General features: G+C 38.4%; 1 protein-coding gene across 1 annotated transcript in view; it reads left to right on the top strand.

Annotated features, from left to right (window-relative positions):
• LOC123707766 (putative serine protease 29) overlaps nt 1–15,289 on the top strand; it is a 44,235-nt gene that overhangs the window by 17,627 nt on the left and 11,319 nt on the right. Inside the window, exons 8-9 of the mRNA XM_045658105.1 lie at nt 840–1,060; nt 3,064–3,266. Coding sequence (XP_045514061.1) covers nt 840–1,060; nt 3,064–3,266 — 424 coding nt within the window. The remainder of the gene's footprint in view (nt 1–839; nt 1,061–3,063; nt 3,267–15,289) is intronic.

Raw genomic sequence — 15,289 nt, 5'->3', positions numbered from 1 at the left:
ATTTTTATAAGAAAACGTTTGAAGTTATTTTTAGCCTCGATTATTTCATCTTATTATTTTACCTGGGTTATAATAAAAATCTTGGTTCTTATGATGATCAGGGCTAATTAGATCTTATGAAATATCAACTAAACAAAAGTTTAGTTGTGTGACGACAACGGGTTGAAGTTAGTCACAGATTTAAGTATTTCGGGAACACTTCGATAAGAACGTATCTATGGGCGGCGGCGTGCTTTGTCGACTCCAACATAGGTAGAGGTGGGGGGGGGGGTTGCGTTTACATTTGTTTGAGTTGTTTAGAAAGGATACTGAACTGTTCCTCCGTCCTAAAAAGTGAATTCTCGATCAGTCTAGCTAACCCCAAGGGAGAACGAGATTAGAAGATTACTAAATATTTAACAACGTACATAATTCCTCCATGAAATTGACTGGCATAAACTCAATGTTTGACTTATGAATAACCAGTTGCAGTAGCGATAGTGGGAATTTAACATCGAATTGCTGGGTAAAACTTGTAAATTGCTAGAATATATGGAATGTCTTTTTTAGTTGTTGACAAAGAAATACACTTCGATGAAGCGAACTTTGTTTCGCATTCATATGAAATTTTTATTGCTTATTTATAGCTTTGGCTAGCTTAGCTATGGAACATTTTGCTACACCATGGAAATTGTTTGCTTTCCACAATAAAAGGCTTCAAGTTTTGCCGTTCCCATTTTTTACATCGAGAACGATTCGAACGATCCTTGGAGTTAAAGGAACAAATAAAATCAAATTGTACCAGCCGTCTTTAAGTTTTGCGCTTAGCTATTATATCTATTTTAAGGTTTTTTTTTCAGATTACCGGGTAGAATCTCTACCAACGCCATCTCCAGCAATCCATGAAGAAGATTCCAGATCATTTTCACCGCCTATGACCTGTGGGCGGCTTGGAAGATATCGAGGATCTTCGACAAGTAGACTAAAAGCACGTATGCAAGATATGATTAGGATTATTGGTGGAAGGCCTGCTCCACCTGGAAAATGGATATGGCAAGTCGCTGTGCTAAACCGATACAAGGTGATTATTTAAATACCGTATGAAACTATTTGTTGTCAATTGTTTCGATAAAAAACAAAATTATGTGGTAGCTAATCAATCAGATACCAGTTGCCACACTAGGGACATCCCTGTGTGGTGGGTGATCAGATACTCTACCGTGGTTCTATAATAGCGGAACAATACAAAACAGCTAATGATCCTTATATATATAAACCAAATCAAACTTTAAAACAAAAAAAAAGTATATAAAAAATTGTTTAAATTACAACTGTAAGTATGTGAGTGATGGTCTTGTTGTTGTATAAATACATAATACTAGATGTAATATAAGATTATGCTAACTCAGTTATGCCATGGTATGCAGATTCTGTGGGACGGAAGCCTAAAGATACTAGCAGGCGTTTAATACTTTTGATGAGTTTATATTGCGAAAGTTAGACAATGTCAGAGTTAACAAATTTATAGGCTTAATTACAAATATAACTCCTAAATATTATTTAACCGAGAGCGCGTATACGTATAAATATATAAGAATACAAAACACTACGTTATTTCTTATTTCGCTAGGCGTTGTTATATTGTAAGGCGCTTGTTAATTTTTTTTACGTAATTAATAAAAAAAAAAAATCTACATTTAAATATTTATACTATAACTTTAGCTATCAGGCCATTAGTATGATATAAGATTTTTCATAATATGAATATAATTATAAAGCCGAAGTCGCGCACAAATTATTTGAAGAGGTCGATTGGGTGCAACTGTTTAATCGGTTGCCATCTAAAATTCGCAATATTGGCGTGTTTGACAGATTCAAGGGGGCATTAAAAATGCATGTTAAAGTGAATGTGGTGAACTAAAATTGGGACGTTTATCTCGCTCAAAATATTTAGTTTCTCATGTAAATCAAATATATTTTTTTTGGAATGAGAAATAAAGTTCTTTAAACGGTTATAAAAGTTCTATGACGAAAATAACACTGTACGCATCTTTGAAAGTTATTTACACTGCGTTAAATATCACGATACATTATATAAGTATCTAAATTGAGAAAGATTTTTACCAAGCTTTATTCCCTTTGCTACATTATAAAACATAATATACAAAATTTCGTCACGTACGAAGCGGGGTTGAAATGTTAAATGCTTAAATTGCTTTTGAAAACTTTGTTGTAATAAACATTGACGTTGTAAACATTCTTGTTGTTGTTAGCTAATGCTAAGACATTAAAATACATTTAAAGACATACAGTCGGTCAAGAATAAGTTGACATGTGTAAAAGGAAATAATTTTAATGCGGTGTTGGTCCGAGCTCCAATCCACAAACATAACCTTTTACAAATTGTCATATAAAACGTTTGTAGTTGTTGAAATTACAGAGCAGTGTTGGCCTAGTCGCTTCAGCGTGCGACTCTCATCCCTGACATTGTAGGTTCGATCCCCGGCTGTGCACCTATGGACTTATTTTCTATGTGCGCATTTAACATTTGCTCGAACGGTGAAGGAAAACATCGTGAGGAAACCGGCTTGCCTTATACCTAAAAAGTCGACAGCGTACGTCAGGCATAGAAAGCTGATCACCTTATTGCCTATTAGATTAACAAATTATTATGAAATAGATACGGAAATCTGAGGCCCAGACCTAAAAAGGTTGTAGAGCCATTGATTTATTTTTGTATTATTACATTATTTTTCTTTTTTTGCGTCTGAGGCGCAAACTAACTGTTGTGGTCTCTGGCAGAATGACCAGCGCTGTGGAACACGTCTGCTCCGCAGCTCCGTAATGCTGAACCAGGGTCATACTACCATAACACACCAACATTACACACTTATATGTACCTTATTCCTTTTTTTCGTTCCATAATTTTGTATTTTTTTTTATTATTATTATTTTGTCACTTTCTGTATGTGTTTCGTTAGTATTTATTAAATGATATGTCTATGTGAATGTGATAACTAACACGTAGAGCGTAGGAGAGGCAGCCACTAGAACGTACTTACGAACGTAAAACTTTTCTTTCAGGAAGCATTTTGCGGCGGTACACTGGTATCCTTACGATGGGTAGTCACCGCGGCACATTGTATACGAAAACGTCTCTATGTGCGATTGGGCGAACATGATCTCCTGGTACACGGCTATGGTGAAGTAGAAATGAGAGTCACTGAAGCGGTCATTCATCCCAAGTACGATCCTGACACGGTCGTTAACGACGTTGCTATGTTGCGGTAAGACTAGGTATTACAAAAGTACAACTAACATTGCTTTTTGTTTGCTGAAACATGGTAAAAATTACGGTCAGACTGCGACGCAATATGCAGGCAGACTACATCTACAATAGGCTGCTTAACATCTACACGCTTACAACCTAATAGAAAACTGATAAAGGACTGTCTTCTGGCTTACGCAGCTTTGGAGAAGCTAATGAGACCTAACAAGTAGTTGATTCATACAAATTACACTAACTCATTCACTTAAATATACATCAAGAGCAGTATTGGACTAGTGGCCTCAGCGTGCGACTCTCATTCCTTCTTCTCTTCTCTTCTTCTTCTTCTCATTCCTGCGGTAGTAGGTTCCATCCCCAGCTGTGCACCAATGGACTTTCTTTATTTGTGCGCATTTAACATTTGCTCGAACGGTGAAGGAAAACATCGTGAGTAAACCGGCTTGCCTTAGACCCAAAAAAGTTGACAGCGTGCGTAAGGCACAGAAGACTGATCACAAATAATTACTTTAATTAATTATTTTAAAAGTCGCAATGAAAGCCTTGATAATAGTGAATTGGTTTTGGGCTATTGGGTTATATGCACTAGTTATAGGATCACTATCTAGAACCAACCTGGGTTTCCTCAGAAACTAATACAATTCATGGTATTAACGTGGCAGACTTTGTCTTTGGGAGCAAAACCTTCATTATGTATGTTTACTCTTCATCTTTAATTTCTGCGTTAAGCTATTTTATCTATTTAATATTTAGTTTCATCGAAAAAAGTAGGCTACTTCTCTAAGGGGCCAGGGATTTATCTCGGCACGTTACACGCTCCTCTTGGAACCAGGGAATGACAGCGTCTAACTCATCGGCCTTCTACAATTGTATTTGACCTGACACTGATTATTCTACGGCAGTACAATTGTGATAACATCATACCATGTTCGAGGACTGATCATTCACATGGTCTTATTACATCAGATGTTTACTTTAAATTATAATTTTAATTATAAGCTATAATTGCTCTCCCTTTACGCCTTAAGGCACAAGGGCCTTGACAAAGTTGATGGCATAATATATATAGAATGCGTTGGTGATTTGTAACGCCAATTGATACAGGCCAATTTGTAATTGGACGTATTCCCGTTAGGACGTTATAGCGGTGACTATTTGAGATAAGTTTAACTTCTATATGCATAAATGAATAATTTTTGATAATTTAATAATTTTTATTGTGTTGTTTTCGCTTATGTCTATCTGCGCATTTAACATTAGCTCGAATGGTGAAGGAAAACATCGTGAGGAAACTTGCCTTAAACCCAAAAAGTTTACGGCGTGCGTCAGGCACAGAAGGCTGATCACCTACTTGCCTATTAGTTTAACAAATGATCATGAAACAGATACAGAAATCTGTTACCTTTTTAGGTCTTGGCCTCAGCGCCATTGATTATTTTTTCATGTGATATACATATGTTATCAAATTGTTTACGGGCAAGATTTGTACTCAAGACAAGAATATAGATACTCTATAATAATTTCACGTGATTATACATATACCAACATACCATAAACATCAAAACAGCGTAATGTTGATAAGGACAATATTTCTGAATAAGACCGTGTAGACTACCGTAATCTGAAACCCTGCCATCTGTCATACATTATCTTGAACGAAGACATGCAGTTTTATCGTGTTGCTACCTTCACTATACTTGAGAGAATAAATTACGCGCATAACTAAATCACTTAGCACGTAGCGTGGGTGCGACCGCATGACCTCAGAACGCACCCATAACCGCTAAAACTCATTTTAGAATTGTAATATTATATTGACAAAATGCCATACGCCATCAACGATAAATTATAAAGTGATGACACAACCACAGATATCTTCTCTTTGAAGTTATTAACGTTAAATTTAATAAAGTTTAGTCAAAGCAAACCAGCACAAACGCTGTTGAAAAATTATCTAATTGATAAATAATTGCACCGTACATTGTTTAGTTGTATGTTAGTAGTACTCGGCTTAAAATAGAGTATCTTTTTGCTGGTGATTTTATTAAAATCAGCTTTGAGTATACCATGAATCACAGTCGGCTATTGTAAAGTTAGGTGGGTAGATAAACATCCAACCACAAGCCTACCCTCAGTTTGTTTTGATGACATAGATATCGTGGTATCAGCACAACGGTTAGGCCCGCAAAGTAGTCTGTGTTGAACACTGCTAAGACGTTTTGGAGCGCTTCAAAGCGTAAGATTCCGAAGTGTATTCATTATGGCGTCCCTAAACGAATGTATAAGTTAGTTAGTAGTAAGTTACCTTAATTCTGAAAATGATGTAAAAAAATTAAATCATCCCCATTATCGATCGATTATTCCCAGGGCGAATGAACTTGCGTATAAACTCAGTTTTTAAGAGAAAATGTCTAGCATCATGTAAACGAAACAAATTAATGTTATCATAGTGCTAATGAGAATCCCATTTGCACTTTGTATGACAGTCTGGCTTATAAGCTCTCGACACCTCAGGAACCTTCAGGAACTACGCGAAAAACGTCTTGTTTTTAGTAACAACTACTTCCAGAGACACTTTTGTGTGTAGATTTTTATTTCTCTGAAAACACTATTTACATTATTTGCACTATTCGTGGGAGAGCTCATAAAAAACTTCATCTTTTTTAACACCTTATAGAATGTTACATTTTGTATTTGTTTTATTTTCTTCAAGAAATTTTGAAAATTTAAGTTGAACTTTTCTAAAATTGAATTTAACCAAGCATCGCCCATCAAATGGCGGAGCCCTAGTATTTGTAAATAATAAAATCGAAGTATTCCACTATTTCCCTAGTGAGTGAAATTTATTGCCTCTATAAACTAATATAACCTTCGTCAGGTTTATGTCTAAGGGGAAAATTCCTATAAGTCCCAAGTGATTTTATTCGATGTACTGCGAAAATATTCGAACTAAGAATTAGACAAAGAACTCTCCTAGTCTTTATTGATTAATAAAACTACCAATAGATGTTGACTTTTACTTATGTATGAAACAAAATAACCTAAATTCACCATTTAACTGATTTCATAATATATATACGTATTTTTTGATGTTGAAAAAATATTGTGGCTTGTAGATGAAACAATGGTGAAATTGAGATTACAGTTTAGTACAGATTTACGTATAAAATTGGCGTTTTGTATGGGAGGAACAAAAAGTTTTTTTAAATAAAATATATTTAATTAATCATAGTATGTACCATTGCTATCTATGCACTTAAGCTATCTTATAGGTAGTTCATTGATCCCTTTACTATAAAACCATTCAGACGGAAATAAAAAAAATCTTTGAAAGCGGGTTCCACTGCCCCATCAGAGTGAGTTTACCTTGCAAGAAGTTATCCAAATTTCTTAAAAAATGGTAATCTGTTGGAGCACGGTCCGCGGAGTCGGTCGTACGGTATGGTCGATGTTTTAAACAATCCAATTGAATCTCCTCTAATTTCTTAGCAGTGGGTGGTGTAGCGTTATCGTGAACCAGCAGTAGCCTAGAGCGATTGACCAGCCTTGGTTATTTAGCAACTAGCTTTCAGTTGCTGACAATTGACATCTGCCGTAATCGTCAGGCCAGATTTAAGAGAGTAAATCTTCGCTTGGGGCACGATTTGGCTGGTTCGGCTGGGTTCAGCCATTGCGATGAGCGCCTCCGAATACCGTACAGGATCCATTTTTCTTCACAGGTAATAATTCGATTTAAAACCTCTTTATTATTGTGCTAGTTGAGTGATGTAACGCAGCAGTCTACGCGCGTTTGTCGATTTGCTTCACTCAATTCATGAAATACCCACCTTTTCCTAATTTCCTAATTTACTTCAAGTGGATTAATACAGTTATATCACTAATACCGCAGCTTGCAGCTAAACTAAGACGTAGTTTGCGATGGATCCACTTTCATAATTGCCTTCAATTCGTATTTATGGTAAAAATATAAGTTGTATATAGTTTATACTTTTAGGGAGTTTTGGTTTATGTTGATTGGTCCTTATTTGGTTAAAATAAAACTTCCTAATATTTCGTTGAGAAGAGGTGAAGATGGAATGTGGAATGTGTTTTATTTTTTAAAAACTGTAGATTTATATACAAAAATTATCCTACCTGGCCACTAGTGGTAACATGTGGTACCAAGATGCGAAGGGTGCGTAGACAATAAAATCGAGGCGCGGCAAAAAGTTGTCCTTTTTGTTGCGCGCAACCGTCGAAGGGTACGAACGTGTTCTTCTCAGAACAGTTCGACATCGTGGTCTAACGGTAACGCAATTAACTGTTCTTTTCAGAACAAATTATTGTTTCATGACGACACGTACTAATCACCTACAGGATTCCCCCTCTAGCGAAGCGTACCGGCAGGCGTATAACGCGGCCTCGGCGAGTTGTTCTTGTAGGTATTGAGGTGTTCCCAGTGTCTTGTTGTTTCAGGTTGTTGTCATCTTGATGTTTCAGGGTGTTGTCATTTTGATGTTTCAGGCTATTTGATGGTTCATGTAGTTCGCTCGCACTTGATGTGTTTTGCTTGTTGCAGGTACTCGTTGTTGTATCAGTAGGCACATCTTGCTCGGCGATAGTGTAGGCAGGTTTGAGTCTGTCGATAGAGATATTCATTTCACGGTTAGGTAACTGCAGCGTGAATATCTTGCTGTCTCGTTTCAGCACGCGATAGGGTCCGTCGTAAGGTGCTTGTAATGGCTTCTTTACGGCGTCTATGCGTACAAATACGTATTCACATGATTGCAGGTCGCGGTGAACGAATATGGGTTTTGTGTTGCTGTGTGGTTGACTCGGCATTGGTTGCAGGTTACGTATTGCGTCGCGCAGCTGATCGATGTAGCCAGAGTCCATGATGACGTCATTGCGGGTCGTTGATAAGAAATCACCGGGTAAGCGTATGTTGCATCCGTAGGTAAGCTGAGCGGCGCTTACGCCGGTGTCACTTCGCATAGCGGCGCGTAATCCGAGTAGGACGGTTGGTAGCTCGTTGATCCAGCTTCTTGCGGTCTGTAGTCTTGCCTTTAATGCGGCTTTAAGGACACGGTGCCATCGTTCGATGATACCGTTACACTGTGCGTGGTATGAAGTTGTACGCGTTTTTTCGATTCCTAGTAAGCGAGAAAGAGATGCAAATAATCTGCTTTCAAATTGGCGTCCTTGGTCTGTTGTTATTGTTACAGGACAACCGAAACGGGAAATCCAACCTTCGTATACCGCTTTGGCGACGTCTTCAGCTGATATTTCGCATAATGGGTATGCTTCGGTCCATCTCGTTGCTCTGTCGATCATTGTCACGAGGTATCGATGACCGCTGGCCGCGGTAGGTAGCGGACCAACGATATCGATGTGAACGTGTTCGAATCGTTCGGTTGGTGAAAAAATTGATAATTGACTTGATGTGTGGCGTTGTATTTTGGCGCGCTGACACTGTAGGCATACTTTTGCCCACTTGCCGACGTCTGCGTTCATTGAGGGCCAAAAGTAACGTTGCGTAATTAATTTTCTCGTAGTCTTGATTCCAGGGTGGCTAACGTTATGTACTGCGTTGAATGCGGTACGTCGGTATTCTTCTGGTAGGTACGGACGTAACTGTGAGGTTGAAGTTTCGCAGTGTAATTTGATATTTGAGACGGGCAGGTTGACTTTCTTGAAACATAAGTTGCTCTGTAGACTGAGTGCTTTAATGGTATCGCGTTCTTGAGCTTCAGCAAGTAGATTGTAGTCGATCGGCGATGGACAGGTGATTGCTTCGACACGTGATAATGCATCTGCGGCTGCATTTTGAGATCCACTAACGTGTCGTATATCAGTGGTAAATTCGCTGATATAAAGTAGCTGTCGGGTGCGTCTCGGTGATTCGCTGTTTGTATTTGTTTTTGTGTAAGCGAAAGTTAGCGGCTTGTGGTCGGTGAATATTATTATTTCTCGTCCCTCGAACATTTTGCGGAAATGTTTAACAGCCATGTAGATAGCGAGTAGCTCTCGATCGTAGGTACTGTAGCGAGTCTGTGCGTCGGTGAATTTCTTCGAGAAATAGCCGAGTGGTTGCCATGAGTTGTTGATAAATTGGTTGAGTGCGGCACCAGCTGTTTTGTCGCTAGCGTCGCTGAATATAGCAAGTGTCGCCTGGTGAGACGGATGAGCAAGTAAAGCGGCGTTTTTTATGCTCTCTTTACATGCTTCATAAGCTTGCGTTGATTCAGTGGTCCAGTCGATCTTAGTTTTGTCACGCTTCTTGACGTTGTGCAGGTAGGTATTTAACGGCGCTTGAATGGTGGCGGCATCTTTGATATTTTCACGGTAAAAGTTTATCATACCGAGAAAACGTCGTAGTTCTTCTACGGTTTGTGGTTTTGGAAAATCTGTAATAGCTTGTACCTTCTCTTGGGGTGGCTGTATTCCTTCCGCTGTGACTTGGTGACCGAGGAATTTCACAGTTGGCTGGCCGAAAACACATTTTGATGGGTTGATGGTGATGCCGTATTCTTCTAGTCGCTGTAATACGATGCGTAGATGTTTTCGGTGCTCTTCCTCGTCGATTGATGCTATGAGTAGATCATCAACGAAAGGAAATACGAAGTCGAGTTCGCGCAGTACTTCGTGAATAAAGCGTTGGAAAGTCTGTCCGGCGTTCTTTAGACCAGGACACATGCGCGGAAACTCGAAAAGACCAAAAGGTGTGATGATGGCGGTTTTCTCCACATCTTGCTCGCTGACTGGCAGTTGTTGGTACGCGCGATTGAGGTCGAGTGTGGAGAAAATTTTCTTCCCTGCGAGTTGGTATGTGAAGTCACGTATGCGTGGTATGGGATACCGATCGGGCTTCGTTATGGCGTTGAGTCTTCGGTAATCGCCACACACGCGTAGGTCTCCATTCTTCTTTGGCACGACGTGAAGAGGTGATGCCCAAGGGCTTTTGCTTGGTCTGCATAACCCTTGATCGATCATGTTTTGGAATTCCTTCCTGACCATTTCGTAACGATGCGGTGCAATGGGGCGTGGCTTGCAGTGAAGGGGCGGTCCATTTGTTTCAATGAAGTGTTCAACGGAATGTTTGGGACTAAGCTTCATTGAAGTGATTCTGGTTGTGCCTGGGAAATCTTCTAGTATGCTGTGGTAATTTTGCTCAATGTCAATACTACGAACTGTAGGTATGTCTGCAGTACTGAGTTGAGCGTTTGTTACCAGCTTTGTTTTCCCGTCGATCAATCTTCGGTTTTTTACATCGACAATGAGGTGGTGGTGCTGCAAGAAATCTGCTCCCAGGATTGCCTTAGACACATCTGCTACGACGAATTTCCATGTGTATGGTCTTCGGAGGTTAAGATCAAGTTGGAGTGACTTCTCTCCGTATGTTGGAATGACCGTGTTGTTGGCGGCGTAGAGTTGAAACGGCAGTGGTTTTTCGCGTGAGCCTTTTGCCTTTGGTAGCACGGAGATATTGGCTCCTGTGTCGACCAAAAAGGTAAGTTTCGTTACCCTGTCGGTAACGAAAAGGCGGTGTGATGATTCGGTAACGCCGGTTCCCGCCGCGGTCAGCGTTACTTTTAGTTTTCCGACTGATTTATGGGCTTGAAACATGGGCATGGTGGTGTGCATTTCTTCGCGTCCATACCGTAGCGATGATGGTAATAGCAGTACGGCATTGGAGATTTTTTCCGGCTTCGATCTTCCATCTGTGACTCTCGTCGGTTTTCGTTGCGCTTTGTTGATGCGTTCCGCGAGCGTGATTGTAAATAGTGGCGAGAACGACTGTTGCGGTAGTTGTTGCGCGGTTGTACTCGTAGCTCGGCAACTTCCAAAGACAACCTTCTTATTTCACCGATGAGGGTGTCGATGGTTGGTTGTTCTGGAATTGGCACACGGAGTGACAGTGAGATACCGGAGACTTCTTGGCTCGACGGATGTGATGAAACTTGACGCTCTGCACCGGAATTTTCTGTGTTCGTCATCTTCAATTTTCTTGGTGTTCTTCTCGGGGTCACCACTTTAGGGTAGTTTTGGTTTATGTTGATTGGTCCTTATTTGGTTAAAATAAAACTTCCTAATATTTCGTTGAGAAGAGGTGAAGATGGAATGTGGAATGTGTTTTATTTTTTAAAAACTGTAGATTTATATACAAAAATTATCCTACCTGGCCACTAGTGGTAACATGTGGTACCAAGATGCGAAGGGTGCGTAGACAATAAAATCGAGGCGCGGCAAAAAGTTGTCCTTTTTGTTGCGCGCAACCGTCGAAGGGTACGAACGTGTTCTTCTCAGAACAGTTCGACATCGTGGTCTAACGGTAACGCAATTAACTGTTCTTTTCAGAACAAATTATTGTTTCATGACGACACGTACTAATCACCTACATACTGTTTACTCTATAGTAAACTTCGCGCAGTCATAGAATGACTGTTAGAAACATCTCTCTCTTTGCTCTATGACACAATAAAAAACAGTTCGTTGTACTCCAAAACTTTTAATATCCAAAAGCAAATCCTTGTAACAGTTATCATCTTTGATCACCGGCCGTCCACGGGGCTTGTTATTCGAAATTTCCAGAACGAAAACGTTGGCACCTAAAAACTGGAAAATAAAATGAATCATGGCTTTCGAAAAACAAATGCACGAGTAAATAGCTGTAAAAAATTGAATTTGGAATTCCTAAACAAAGAGATATTTGAGGTCAAAGTGGCTAATACGACAAAACGCCAATTTCATATGTGAGGACTATTAGGTTTATCTAGGGAAAGCAAAATATACTAAATCAAGTTTGTTTTACATCACTTTCATTACATTTTAATTGTAATATGTAATAATTTTAGTTGTTGTCGATTTTAATTAAATTAAAACTAAACGGTAATATATAAATCTTACATATTAAAATCTAATAACAATTCTTTTGAGATTAATATTTGGTATTTTCTATAAATATAAATACCAGAACGTCAATCTTAAATCAACGACTATTTATTTTAAATAACTGTATTTTGATTAGTGGTAATTAAATGTTAAAATTATAATTGAAATCAGAGTTTTAGATTTTTTAAATCCGCAGAATCAATAATTGGATCTAAAGCTACATTTCAGCTTTATCAAGCTTTCCTCACGATCGCTTTTGGCCCATACGGTAGGATTTGGCAAACGTGCGAAATAAATTGCGTAGAGTATTGTAATATCTTCCCTATAAGCCACATATTTATTACCACTTTGCGAGATAACAATAACGTTCTATATACGAAGTATTTTACTCATCTGCAATCAGCCTCTTGGCTTTTATCAGATTTTTTATATGATTTTGAGGAAATTAGGGAATGTACAGTAATTTGTTTTCCCTTCGTTACTATCTACAGTCTCACTACTACTACTACTATCAAACTGCGGCAAGTGCGCCTTTTTCATCGCGCATAACGCGCAGGACGTGTTGTTTATATTTGCGTTGCGTATATTCGAAGTTGTGGTAGCAAATCTGATGCCCTTGGGTAGAATGCCTGGCGAACTCCGAGGGCCCATCTTAAGGGCGTGGTGCTGAGGTGAGGATTGTGGTTGCACTCTCGCTACTGAATAGTAGAGGGATTTGAGTGTCGATCCAGCCCCACAGTCCCCCCGTCAAGCTCAACCTCGACCTGCGTAAGCGCATTTTCACAACACATTAAAAAAAAACTAATCTGATGTATTTTTCTCAGGAGAATTGTTTTTGAAACACAGGGTGTATGAAACCTATTTATTCGAATTTTGCCTGTTATTATAATGCGTATACAATTTTTTTTTATAATTAGAAAAATTTTTCATACCAGAAACAATAGAATTTGACAGAAAGACATCTATGAGAACTTAACTTATAATATTGTGATTAGACTGATGACGTTTAACAACGTTTAACAATATTTGTAAATGTTATAAAAAATCTTTATTTCATTAATTTACGACAAATTCAAAGATAAAATGCAGAATTCAACATTTCATATACCGATAAAACGTATTTAAAACAAAAGGAGGTTTACAATTCCATTAAATTAAATTAGTTAATTAATTATTCATGTTTTGCAATTAAATGTTTAAGGCGAGGCTTTGAAGAAGCAAACCACACCAGAAATCCTGCTATTCAGAGATTGGCTGAGCTATTGCACCGCCTGGAGAGTTCCTTCATGGCCGTGTTATACAGGCCATGTTTCTGGGGTCACTCATTTTAAAATGTTCTATATAAAAGTAATCGCTGAATATTATCTATAATAAAACCGATATAATCATATAATAATAACCGGGGTAAGATTGAAACCACAACAACAATAATATGGATAAAGCTTTACGACGATAATAAATGTTACTGGGCTTTTAACAGTGACGTTATGCTATAAAGGATAAGAAGGTCTTGTGAAGGCAAAGTAAAACATGAGACGCAAAGTACGTATGTATAATAAAGCCACTTTACCTCTATACTATTAAAAGTTACATATCAAATGTGTGTTAGTTTTGTTATTATATTCTTAGTCTACATTAGTAACTGCTATTTATGTTTCTTTGTGTTCTGCAGTATGGACCCCAGTTGAGTAAAAGCCTCCTCCTGAACTACATATGATAAAAGGGCCTGGGACTAATGCTAGACAGGCTACTTCTAATTAATTTGCGATATTTGTTTTAAAATAAGTGTTGTTGTTTGCCATAATAATTTTGTAGGATGATTTACTATTTTAAAAGAGTATCGAGAGTTTTTTTCTCTCAGCCTACACCCTCTGTCTTCTATGGCGATGAATAGGGATGTGTACCTATTTAAATTTAATGACGTGGAATAAGTGATATCTGTATCTTATGTTTCATAATAAACATATTTTATTTTTTATAGCCAGTCTCAATAAATATAAGAGTTGTAATTGATTACATTATTAGAGTCTTGATTGCATAAGGAAACACAAACAAAACATACAAGTACCTAAGTTTATACCGAGAATTTTGTGCTTAATCCGAACATTTACACCAACTAATTAAAGTACGTAGATCGATAGTGATTGTGGCGATTTAACAGATTTCCCAATTTGTCTAATTGCTACGAGAACAGAATGATTACGTTATATTTGTGGTTGCTTAGCAAAACTTTAAATTAGTTTTTAATCAAATTAGAATCGTTAGAAATTGCCGTGATAATTTAACGTTTTTATAAAACATTACTGTTTTACGATATGAGATACTTTCGTTACGTCAATACGTATTACTCGATCAGTGTTAGCGACTTCAGCGTGCGTCCCTTATGACTTGTCCCAGAGGTCGCAGTATAATCCCCGGTTGTCACTCGTGGACTTTCTGTGTACGTGCAAAACTCAAAGGTCAAAAATCATTTATTCATATAGGTAACACAATGTACACTTATGAACGTCAATAAAAAATAAATATACATTAAATGCTTCTACTTTACTGCCAGTTCTCAAATCAAGGGCGTAGAATGGAAGAGAAGAACTGGCAATAAACTCTCCGCCACTCTTTTTAATCGCCAAATATTTTTTTTTGTATTACACAACGTTTGTCAGGAGCTGCAAAAATCACACCATGTTACACATGACATGAGCAGGAGGCATGGTGAAATAGGAGCACGCACTTACATTCTCGTGGGAACAACACGCAAATACATAACAGTCAAAAATAACTAACATCACCGCATACACGAATTCAAGCACGACCAGTCACCACGAGTAGCACCCGTTTACGAGTATAACGCATGGCCAGCCATCGGCCCCCTCGCCATATTTTAGGGAGAGAGATAACCCGACGCATGGACGCCACCACAAGCAATGACATTTAAGCGAGCATGACGATACTTGAAATGTGAACTTGGCTACATAAGAAACAAATTTGTTGAAAAAACTACACATTTTACACTCGCATGTTTCGCGTAGTAAGACGTGAGGATGCCGGCAAGCCTTAGAACTAAAAAGCGACGGCGTGTGTCAGGCACCTGATCCCCTAATGGTCATGAAACAGACACAATCCTGTGGTAACTAAGAGGTTGTAAAGTGTTGTGTG

Source organism: Pieris brassicae, chromosome 3, assembly GCF_905147105.1.
Source record: "Pieris brassicae chromosome 3, ilPieBrab1.1, whole genome shotgun sequence".
NCBI classification, from domain to species: domain Eukaryota; kingdom Metazoa; phylum Arthropoda; class Insecta; order Lepidoptera; family Pieridae; genus Pieris; species Pieris brassicae.
Note: the sequence above shows the minus strand (reverse complement) of the source record. Positions and strands in the feature narration are given on the sequence as shown.